Source organism: Pelophylax lessonae, assembly GCF_965119305.1.
Source record: "Pelophylax lessonae genome assembly, chromosome: 3".
Lineage (NCBI taxonomy): Eukaryota > Metazoa > Chordata > Amphibia > Anura > Ranidae > Pelophylax > Pelophylax lessonae.
The window spans coordinates 202,013,713-202,026,244 of NC_138770.1; the positions used below are offsets into that span (position 1 = coordinate 202,013,713).

At 43.9% G+C, this 12,532-nt stretch overlaps 1 protein-coding gene across 1 annotated transcript in view; it reads left to right on the forward strand.

Moving 5' to 3' along the window:
• MYO7B (myosin VIIB) overlaps positions 1-12,532 on the forward strand; it is a 545,169-nt gene that overhangs the window by 260,118 nt on the left and 272,519 nt on the right. The window contains exons 20-24 of the mRNA XM_082249873.1: positions 826-910; positions 1,076-1,294; positions 1,392-1,520; positions 1,628-1,828; positions 2,211-2,381. Coding sequence (XP_082105999.1) covers positions 826-910; positions 1,076-1,294; positions 1,392-1,520; positions 1,628-1,828; positions 2,211-2,381 — 805 coding nt within the window. The remainder of the gene's footprint in view (positions 1-825; positions 911-1,075; positions 1,295-1,391; positions 1,521-1,627; positions 1,829-2,210; positions 2,382-12,532) is intronic.

Sequence of the window (12,532 nt, forward strand, 5' to 3'; positions counted from 1 at the left end):
AGTTAATACACTCTGATCTTTTTTGTGGTACAACCTAAAATGGTTGGATAAACTTTGTTTGTGGAATCCCTTCTTTATATTATTAATATTCACAATTTCCTTGTAGTACATCCCACATACTGTATCCCACAGGGACAACTAAATAAATAAGTAACATGATCACTCTGAAGTGATGAATTGCATTATTTTATATTCTTTTCCCGTACTGGTAGATTTATACATAGTTGTTTTTCTTACCCTATTTTTGACTGTTTACAAGCGTTTTACCTTCCAGTAGAGAAAAAAACATTCTGATACAAAAAGGTACAGGATCTTTTGGGAGGGTCCTGTATACTACAAGCTAGTCTATTTCTTAAGTTAGGGACATTCTGATAAATAAACTTCGGTTTTCTAGGGAGGCGATCAGCCAAAGTCTTATCCATAAGGAGAATGGGCCAATATTTTTTAATTATGCCTTCAACAGATTTATAAACTATATTAAAATCTGTTTAAAGGCTATAGCCAACATATTATTTTTATCTCTGTCGCTATCTCCTAATAATGTCTCTCTTCTCATTTTCTGGACTGTGTCCTTAACAAAATGCAACATACTGTTCTTATAACCTTTTTCCGTAAATCTGTTTAATAGCACCTCTGATTGTTGATGAAATTCCGCAATATTACCGTACTACAATTGCACCTAATGTTCATAAGTTGACTTTTCGGGATTCCTCCCAGCCATTTAGGGTGGTGGCAGCTCCCGAAGGAGAAAATCATTTACTGTTGACTTAGGATGATCATCACTTGGTTTACTAAGTTGGAAGCTTTTACCCTCCTACTTTGCAGGAAACTGTTTCTTAGACAAAGAAAGGCTGCAGTGAAGATTCAAGCAGTGTGGAGGGGATTCCATAGCAGGAAAATATATCTGAAGGTACAATTTTTCATGATTTAGAACTTTGTAATCAAACTGTTGGGGTTTGTGTAGCACCTAGTCAGCATGTGTATTTAAATAAGATGTGAATGCAGAATTTGGCTATATGTAAAAATTTTCACCTGCTCTTCAGATATTTTCACAAGTCATTTTCTTTTGTATTAGATGCGACATGGTTTCCAGAGGTTGCAGGCACTGGTGAGAAGTAGACAGCTTCACCAGCAGTATCAAAAATCTCAGTTGGTCATTACAAAACTACAGTCAAGATGCAGAGGTTTTCTCCTGCGACAGAAGATTGTTCGAGAAAATAAAGCAGCATTGGTTATACAGACTTACACCAGGGGTATGCTGGCTCGTGTGAGTTACCAGAAACAAAAATACAATGTAAGAATAATTGGTTTATTTAACAGGCAATGATACTGCTTTCCTTTTGGTGTTATGAGCTCTGTTGTCTTTAAAGATGTATTGTTATTGGTAACAGGGGTTCATGAGTCAGCAACAAATGGCAATGCAAGAGCAAAGGAGGATGAAGCAGAAGGAAATGCTTCAAGCCCAAGAGAAAGAAAACATGGCCATGGTGGAGCAAGTCTTTGGCTTTTTGCCTGACGATGTAGGTACCAAATCAGTTTATTTTAAAGGAAGGACTCTGTGGTAGAACATAAGAACATGTTTGGAAGCTATGCTGAATTACAAATAACAATCCTCTTTTCTTTTTAGGACATGGATTCCCCACAGTTTTTGGTTGAAACAGATCTAGATGCACTGCCTCTTAAGCTGGGAAAAGACATCGACCACCTGACAGAATTCACTTTTCCCAAGTTTGCTGCAACCTACTTTCAGGGCTCAGCAACGGATAACCATATACGAAAGACATTACACCAGCCACTTCTATATCATGAAGACCAAGGCGATGTTTTGGTACTGGTTACAGTTTTGACATCTCTGTCTTTCAATATGTTCCTCTAGCTCAGGAAGTTAAAGAAAAAGCTGTAGGAAGAACAAGTATTTTTTATATGCAGAAGTAGTTGGTTGGCTGATAACAGCTCTCAGCCTAACTGAGCCTGAACATAAGCTCATTCAGTTCATGTGCTGAGTTTCTTATCAGTTTCCTAATCAGTTTCTTAACAAGGGGTGGAATTCACACCTACAATAAAAATCCAATTTGCTTTGTCCCGTGTTCCCAAATGCACTTACCTTTTTAATAATTTCTAAATGGTAGAAAGCTGTTAAAATAATATATCAGTTTTATATTTTTTTCTGTTTATTTTAGGATGACAAACAATTTTATATTCTGTTTTAGGCCTCATTAGCTGTTTGGAAAATTATATTACGTTTTATGGGGGACCTTCCTGAACCGGTATTATATGCTGCCAGATCTGCAAGCCAAAGCAGCTCTGTGATAACACAGATTTATGACACCTTAACCAAGAAAGACAAAATTCAAGCTGGAATAAAGCCTAATATGCAAGGAGTAAGTGGAAAATATATTTAATGACCTGTATTTTCATAGTACCTTGAGGATAAATGGAAGGGCCATGGGTAGAGCTGAGGCAAATCTTGGTAAAACATTGGCAGTTCTTGCTTGGAGTCTATTTTTTCGCTGAAATTATGCAGGGATTTAAGATGCTTGACATCTAAGCACATTAGCTTGGTATTTTGTTAATGCAGAGTAAAACATTAAAAACAACATTTTATTTTTAATGATTAGGATGCTGAGTAACTTTATATTCATAAACTAGTAGAAACAAAACTAGTTTTTGATGATTTTTTTTTTCACATTCAATGAATGCCATTTTAATAAACACTGTAAAGTTACATCAAAGTAGGCAGACAAACTTACATTACAAGGCACATAACAGAATTACAAGCCATTTATGGTGGTCCGTAGTATGTATATCAGACAAACCACGTCTAGCAGCCTGTTTTGTTTTCCGTTAGTAGAACATTAGCATCTTTAAAGCAATGAAATTACAATTATCATCCCTGGATGAAATTTCTCTTTTGTAAATAACAATTAAAAAAGAGGATATTAACACTTGGGTTGAGAAAGTGATAACAGGGAGAATGAAAGTTAAACCTAGTACACACTATGAGAAAATAGAACGATCAATCTTATCATAATGTAACCGAAATTATATTAACTTGTATAAAAAAATCAAGAACGACAAAGGCAAACATAGCTACCAACTAGTGTAGTAGCAGAGGAAGTGATATAGTGTACGTGACCCTTCCAGCCATGTCCATCAAATACATTTGATTATTACAGTACGATTACTGTACACATTTCATGAAAATCGTACATTGTGTTAACTTGCATAAAAATTTTCTAGCTTGCACCATTTTTTTCGTCCAAACTATTAGTATCGGCTGTCGAAAGCACTTTACTAACAAACACATAATTGACCAATTGTTCCTCTTATGGAAATTTTTAGCTGATTTTCTTATCATGTGTACTGGCCATAAGAAAGGAAGCTAGATTGGTGAGATATGATAAAAAGAAAAAGTTTGGAAGAAGGAAGGGTGCGCTGGATGAAGAAAGGGATACTAAGAGGAGCCCCATGAGTTTTCAATAACAAGGGAAAGTCATCTTGTATTCTTGAGAGCATATAAATTCTATACAGTAAAATCAAGGTTTTCTCTATTTTCCCTCTTGATGTTTAAAGGAGGCTGTCAGATCTTCCATATCTTGGATCTCACGAATGTTTGCAAACCATAGGCTGGGGGGGATTCCCGTTTACAAAGAGTGGGTATGCAGATCTTGACTGCATTTAAAAAGCTGTATCAGGGGGCCATGACTTGGACATGGCCGATTAGAGACGTGTATTCTCTGAGCTTCGGCCCGTCTCCTCTCCAGCCCAGCTAACTTTGCTCTATCCCGGAAAACTATGCTCTCAGCTAAGAAACGCAGAATGAGGGGAACTTCTAGAGGAGCCAGAACACCCAAAACCTCCAGGGAAGTACTGTGTTTCTTCCCAAACTCGCCCAAGCCGGCCTCCCCCGAAATCAACATGGCGGTACCACGTGGCTCGCCCCGAGGGGCCTCGGGCCTTTGAGATCTCCCCGCCTAACCCGCTGCTTCCTCTGTGTCAGAGATGGGCTCCTGGATATCCACCGGTTGGATATCCAGGAGTTTAGGAAGCACGTGCAGTCAGCTTCAGATCGCCTAAAGGCTTGGGAGCCCTCCCTGCTGTCCCTGGAAAACCGAGTGAAGAAGCTGGAGTCTCTACAGACCTTGCACTCAGACAACGCAATATCCCTCCAGCTGCATATGGATAAGATGGAGGACTGGAGCCCTCGGAATAATCTCCGGCTCTGGGGACTCCCGGAGGCCACAGGGGCAGAGAATCTGGCAGTCACGGCAGCTGCGATATTACAACAGATAGCGGGGAAGGATATGCCAGATAACCTGACATTTGATCAGATCCACAGGGTCTTGGGCCCAAATTCTCCTGACCCTAACAGACCAAGAGATATAATATGCCGCTTGCACCACTATACACACAAAGAGATGATGCTCTGAAAAGCCTAGGAAGCAGGAGAAGTTGAATTTGACAGGGCCTCCATCAAAATTCTGCCGAATATTTCCAGAGCAACACTGCAATGGCAATTCTGGCCTCTTCTGGACCTCGCCCGCCAGTTGGGTTTCCCCTACCGATGGGGCTATCCCCTCTTGGTCACCTTTAGAAAAGATCAACGCTCCTTCACCACCTGAAACATGGCTGATCTCCAGGCCTTCTTCACCTTCCTGGGCATTGCCCCGGTCCCTGTCCAGAGCTGGCTTCACTTCATCTCCAGACCCGCTGGTCGTAGTGCGCGGTCTGCACCATGGAGGAGCCAGCTGCCCAGACCGCAGCGTGAGAGACGGAGGTCCCTTGTGGCTTCTCCAGAGGGTTCACATGAGTCTTCACTGGCCCCTTAGACCCAATGACTCTGGATGCTGTGCCTCTTTGGCAGGGATTTGCTGACTTCGTGCCCTATTCACTGCCACTACCTATCTCCTGGACTAAGGGCTCTGTTCCCTAATTTTTTCTTGACTCCGGGTATTACTCAGAGTCTCCTTGATACACCTTCCCCCGACTTATCATCCGTACAGGATGGATTTATGTACCTTATCGAGGACACTCGAGGCAGCCAGGCCAACACGTTACCTCTGCAGGCGGAGGGCCTTTTATACACTGGAGCTTTTTTGACCCACTGCCTACTTCAGATTATATGCATGGACGGGTGAAAACTTTACACGTACTGTTTGGGGGGGAGGGGGGGTTGTTTACTGTATTTATATTGTCGGCACTGATTTGGACCCCCTCTTACTCTCCGCTCAGCAACCCTCTGCGTGACCGCACTCCCCCCGTGTTTGATTGGGGTTGGGTGGGGTGGGCATGGGGGACTTGTTCTATTGCGGATTCTGTGATGCTCAGTGTCCGGACAGGTGGAGTCTGTTGTTTCTGTGCCTCATCGGGCGCAAGTTATATTGTTATTGAGTTACTGTTATTATGTTTTTTTGTTTTCTTTTACGGTTGGGCTGGGGGTGACCTGTTGAAGAGTGTTAGGGAGAAGGATGAGAGGGACGGAGCCTTGAATGGCAGTGGGAGTGGGCGCTTGGAGCTGTACATTACACTCCTACTCTGTTGTTGTGTGCCGCTGGTTCGGTTCCCTCCCTCTCATCTCTCCCCCGGAGCATGGATGCCTAGCTTAACCTGTGTGGGCCCTCTTCGCTGGCTTTTTCCATTTATAGTGTGGGGCTGGCTCCCTTGGGGATGGTCTCGGTGCATCTTGCCTCTGGGTGGTGATGCGATTAATACAAATGCATGAGTGCCTTAGCCTTACCACCCTTATGTGCTGCCGGCCGATATTGTGGCCGCTTGGGGGTTGGTGTCCCCATGATGCCGTTGCGGGTTGGCCGCTGGAGACAGCCACACACTATCCACCTCTGCCTACCAACATCTAATCTGGTCCGCATTGTCTGGGAAGTTATACTTTGTATAGTTTATTCTTAGATATATGCTCTGCTGGGCTGGGGGAATGGTCAAAGTAGGCTCTGCTTGGGCTTTCTCCTTCCACATCCCCACCTAGGCTGGCACACACTACTGCGACATATGTTGCTGTGTGCCTTAGCAAGTTGACTTGCTTATTTTAGATACTCCGGGACCCCTATTGGAACCTGGATAATCCCTATTACCCGTTTCTCTTACCCCTTTCTACACTGTGATTCTTCCCCTTGTTACTCCACTCTAACTACTTTCTTCTCTCCTCTCTTTCCCTCCTACCCCTTACCCTCTTTTCCACCCTTTCCCCCCCTTTTTTTGTTTTTCTTCCTCTCGCCTTCCCATACCTCCAAAACACCCCTGCCACCTATTTCCAAATGGAGAATATAACAATACTCTCGCTGAACGCTAGAGGTCTTAATATACCCGAGAAAAGACGAATGTTACTAAATGATCTGAAACATAAGCGTGCGGATATTGCCTTTATAAAGGGGAGCACGTCAGGGATGACAAAATACCTGTTCTCAAGAAAAGACATTACCCAAAACCTTACCATGCGACTAATGCAGATGTAAAAGCCAAAGGGGCCTCCATTCTAATCTCAAATAGACTCCCATGGTCCTGCCGAACAACACTCCTAGACCCTAAAGGTCATTTGCCTTTGCCAAGGAACTTATCGGAGACACTCTGGTGACGCTAGCATCAATATATGCGCCTAACTCCCAGCAGGATACCTTCATCTCACACTTAATAGACACACTGTCAGAATTCAAGGAGGGCCAATTGGTCTTGGGGGGAGACCTTAACGTCCCCTTGATCCCCACACTAGATACGTCCACAGGTTCCTCCTCTGTACCTCCTCGCGCTAATAAATGTATAGCTCAAATCCTACACAAAGCTCAATTGATTGATGTATGGCGGTTGCAACACACAGGTGAAAGGGACTACACATTCTCCTCTTCCCTGCACCGCATGTACTCCAGGACCAATTGTTTCCTCATTCCTCGCAGCCAACTCCATGCAGTACTTAGCACCCCAATTGGGAATATAACCTGGTCCGACCATGCTCCAATTCTTTTATCTTACAAACTGTCTGAAGCCCCCTGCTCCACAACCAGATTCTGGAGACTAAATTAAAGTCTTTTTCAAAATCCAGAAGTCCTAACGGATGCCTCCAGGGAACTTCAATCCTACTTCCACACAAATGACCAACCAGACTGTGACAAAGGAATCTTATGGGAAGCGCATAAAGCAGTCATCAGAGGCGTCCCAATGCAGCACGATTCTAGACTTAAAAAGGAGAGAGAATCAACTTCAATCACTCCTTTTCAGACTGCACATTGTAGACGCTCAACACAAGCATGCACCATCCTAATCCTTAACCTTGGAAATGACGACTATCCGTAAACAAATTGTTGACATTCTCTAATACAAAGCTAAAGCGGCACTCCAGAGATTCCGCAAAATAGGCTATGAATCGGGTGACAAGTGCGGTAAAGTTTTAGCGAGATCAGTCTGGAAACTTAGGACAGCCTCATACATTCCACACATCATGCCCTCAGAGGGCAAGAAACTATCCCTTCCAAAACAGATTGCAAACACATTTAAAGAGTTCCTCTCCTCTCTTTATAGCTTACATGACTCTTCCCCCTCCAGTCATCATATAGAAGAATTCGTCAACACATCCTTACTTCCCAAGCTACCAATGTGCTGAATGATTTAGAAACCCCATAACACCAACAGAAATACAACAAACACTCGACTCATTGAAACCTGGGAAAGCCCCCGGCCCCTATGGCCTTATTTCACAATATTATTAAACCCTACTCCCAATCCTCAGCCCATACATGGTCAAACTCTATAACGCAGCAGGCTCATATTCAGCTTGCGGAAGTTACAGGCCCATATCTCTACTCAATCTTGACCTTAAGATCTTTACCAAAATATTGGCTATGCATTTAGCACAACACCTACAACCTCTCATTCATTTAGACCAAGTGGCCTTTTTCCCAATCAGAGAAGCTAGAGATAATACTGCCAAAGTTCATAACCTGATCCATGTAGCTAATACATCCTACCTGCCCAGCATATTCTCAGGGATGGACACAGAGAAGGCCTTTGATCGTGTAAACTGGAAATTCATGTTCGTGGTCCTTAAACATATCGGTCTGGGGGAGAAAATTATACAATGGATCTCATCGGTCAACTCCACCCCGGAAGCCCAGGTAAAAGAGAATGGCATCCTCTCTGAATCATTTTCCATCTGGAACGGGACAAGACAGGGTTGCCCTCTATCACCCCTTCTCTTTGCCCTCTCATTAGAACCACTTTTAGGCAAGATCCGTCTAAACCCTGACATCACTGGCATCCCAGTAGGAGATAAACAATACAAAATTTCGGCGTATGCTGATGACCTACTATTTTCACTCACTAACCCTGCAATGTCTCTTCCCAATCTTATCCATGAATTTGAGATTTATGGAACTTTATCCAACTTGAGGATCAACTTCAGCAAGTCAGAGGCCATGGGAGTTGAGTTACCATCCCGTCTCTTGCAGTCTCTGAATTCGAGCTTTAAGTTTAAGTGGACTGATATTGCATTACAGTACCTAGTTACATGCATCCCCCCCACCCCGTCTTGTCCTATACATAACTTAATTTCCCCCCGCTATTTAGCTTCTACACGTATCCTCCTTGAAAAGTGGTGTGGAGACCTCCACTCCTGGTTCGGTAGATGTAACCTAATAAAGATGTGTATATTGCCAAAATATCTATACCTTCTTCAGACACTGCCTATTCAGCTACCATCCAAATTTTTTAGACAGGTATGAACATTTGTAAGGGCTAACAAAAAACCTCGCCTACCATATCATTGCCTCACTCTCCCGAAATTGTATGGAGGCCTGGCATTTCCTGATTTCAAAAAGTACCATCTAGCGACTCATCTTGGTAGGATTGTTGATTGGGTTTGCCATGCTGACACCAAACTATGGGCTCAGTTGGAACAAAACCGGACAAAGATCCCCCTCAGCAGAGCCCTTTGGTGCTTTCAGAACCTGCTGCCAGCCGTAAAGATACACCCCCTGATTGGATCCACGCTACGTATCGGTATAGTGGCATGCAAACAAACCTAATTTTTCAGCCCAGACTCCCTCTTATACCCTATTCTGGGGAACCCTAAATTCTCCCCGGGTTTGTACTCGCAACCTCTAATATCCCTCAGAGACTTGAGGATATTCCAGGCATCACACTTCCTAAAAGGCAACGTCTGGCCCTCGATTTCCACACTAACTAATAACCTAGACTCTTACAAACTTCCGTTCTTGTGTGCTCTGCGACTACACCACTTCCTGCATTCCATCCCTAATCCTCTGCGCTTTGACCGCCAATAATTGCCATTTGAGGAATTTTGCTCAGAAAAGGGGATTCTGCCTAGGGTCCTCTCCAAAATGTATAATCTACTAATCATTCTGCTGGAACAGCCCCGGGTTCCCTGGTTGGATAAATGGGAAACAGACCTGAACCAGTCTTTCTCAACTAACCAAAAGTAATATATGATTAATTTTGCGCTCAGATCTTTAATATGCACTAAAATTCAGGAGTCCAACTTTAAAATCCTGACGAGCTGGTACTTCACCCCTGCAACACTCCACAGATGCTTTCCTGCCACATTGAACCGTTTTTGGCATTGTCATGGGGGTGTAGGCACTCTGTTACATATTTTTTGACCTGTCCTGAGCTCTCTCACTTTTGATCAGAAGTCCGTAGAATAACACAAAAATTTACAGAACACGTCATACCAAATGATCGCGCTTTCTGTCTTTTTCACCTATCCGACATTCAGCGTCGACGTCTAAAAATTCAAGCATGCATACCCCTCTATTGGAAAAACCAATTGTCACGTACCTGATCCGAAGCCGGAGTGTAGAGAGGGCTCCCCCTTTTCTGCTTTTGCATAAAATCCATATTTTCTGAGGGTGACTACTACTTTTTTACATGTATTCTGTGCAGCTCCAGGGTGGCAGAAAAAACAAGGATATCGTCCAAGTAAGCGATAAGGAAATTGTCCAGGAACTCTCTGAAGATGTCGTTCACTAAGTGTTGGAAGGTGGCTGGAGCGTTGCACAATCCGAAAGGCATGACCAAATATTCGAAGTGCCCGAAGCGGGTTTGAAAAGCAGTCTTCCATTCCTCGCCCTCACGGATCCGCACCAGGTTGTAAGCGCCCTGCAAGTCTAGCTTAGTGAAGACTCGGGCGGTACGGAACCTCTGAAAAAGCTCAGGAACGAGAGGAAGAGGGTACCGATTCTTGATGGTGATCTTATTCAGTTCTCTGTAATCCACACATGGCCTGAGGGCGTGGTGTTTTTTCTCCACAAAGAAGATTCCAGCTCCTGCTGGGGAAGAAGAAGGATGAATGAACCCCTTCTTGAGGTTTTCGTTGATATATTGCCGTAAGGCTTCAAGTTCAGTCTCTAAAAGCGGAAAAATGTGGCCAAAAGGGATCTCTGCACCAGGCAACAGTTCTATCGGGCAATCATAGGGACGATGAGGTGGTAGTGAGTCCGCTTTCTTTTTATCAAAAACGTCCAGGAAGTTGTGATAGACAGAAGGGACATCTTGGCTGGCATTGGAGACAGGCTGAATAGAGAGACAGCTAGTAGGAGGCGGGGTCCCGGGTACCACACAGTATTGGAGACAGTATGCTGATTTAAAGGAGACTTCCCCTTTGGACCAGTCTATCTGTGGGTTGTAAGCCTGTAGCCAAGGGATTACCAGAATTACAGGAAACATGGGTGAGGGAAGAACGTCAAAGTGGAGAAGTTCCTGATGGCCTGGGCCGGTTGTGGCGAGTATAGGTAGGTTTTCCTGAGTGATGGGCCCAGATATGGGAGCGGTGCCATCTGCAAGATGAATTTCCAGTTTCTGACCTTTGGCCTGGAGCGGAATATGAAGGTCCCTTTCCAGAGAAATATCCAGGAAACAGCTGCAGGCTCCTGAGTCAATGATTGCTGGCAGCTTGATTTCCCCTTCCGCCACCTGTAACGAAACAAGGAGGACTAGGTAAGTTGGGGAAAGTCCCGGAATCTGGAGGTGCATGCAGCTGTGAGCAGAGGGCTTACTTGGTTTAACCGGGCAGTTGTGGAGAAAGTGTCCATCTTCCCCACAGTAGATGCACAGGTTTGCTTGCCGGCGACAAAGTCTTTTAGCAGGGGTTAAAGCTTTACGAACCACCCCAATCTGCATAGGTTCTTCAGGAGAAATCGGGCTGGTAGCAGTGGGCAGGGGTGCAGGAGATGGTGGGACCTTGGGTAATATCAAGATAGGCTGGAAGGACTGTGCACGTTCAGACCGATGCTCCCGCAAGCGTCTGTCCAGCTGGATGGCAAACTGAATGAGCCCCTCTAATGTGGTGGGGGTCTTTACTCGTGCCAGTTCATCTTTGAGGGTTTCAGACAGGCCTAACTGATAAAAAAGAAAGTATTCACAGTAGTGATACCTCTAGAGCTTGCTATTCCCTAGTGGAGATTCATAAATATTAAATAAATACTACAAATACATATATAAATTAGTATATCAAATGCATAAATTATTTTAAATCACTCTCAAATAAATGTCCATCCAGTGTGTAGTGATAAATAATCAATAAAAATTAAATAAATAATCAAAAATAAATAAATAGTAGTCCAAATTCAATATAAATGGTTAAAGTGCTGGTGCTTCTTCCTTGATCACTTAGTGCTTCCTTCACCGTGAAAATATATAAATTGCCCACTCACCAGATGCTGTGGGTTCTATATGTCTTATGACATTAGAACCAACCGTGCTTCAAATAAAGGATCCTTTCCCGGTTCGGATTCCCTCTCCCTGGGTATGGACAGTTGCTGCGGTTAGCCTTCCACCATGGGATGAGTCTCCTCCAACCTCGATCCAATACACGAGATATGCTCCCCTGTAAGTCACCTCCACCACAAATCGTGATGGGGGAATAAACGGATAGTGTGGTATTGCTTTCCAAAATTTTATTTCACACACCCCGTCCAATACACGAGATATGCTCCTCAGGGGAGCATATCTCGTGTATTGGATCGAGGTTGGAGGAGACTCATCCCACTAGCAGCTGCTATTAAATTAATTTAAAAAATCACTACATAATTTTTCACAAACACAATTCTACCAGGTTCTTGAAACCGTCTCCCTGGCGCGCTAATATACAAAGTATATTTTCACAACAGGCCTAACTGATACTGATATTTGAGGGTGGCCTCGTTCCAACCCGTGTCTGCAGCCCACCTACAAAAGTCCACAGTGTAGTCCTCCACAGGACGTCGTAGTTTATGGAGAGTTGCCTCGGCAGTGGCCATGCGTTGCGGGTCATCGTACAGTTGGGCCATAGCTTCGAAGAATAAATTAATGGAGCCAAAAGCAGGATTTTTCTGTGCCAGTAAATGATGGGCCCAGGACTGGGGTTCATCAGATAACAAAGAGATAACAAACCCCACCTTAACTGTCTCTGAGGAAAAGGTTCTGGGTTGCAAGGCCAGGTATAGTAGGCAGGCGTTCTTGAATGATTTGAACTTCCTACGATCACCAGAGAAGCATTCTGGAGTAGGTACTCTCGGCTCAGGAGGAGGAG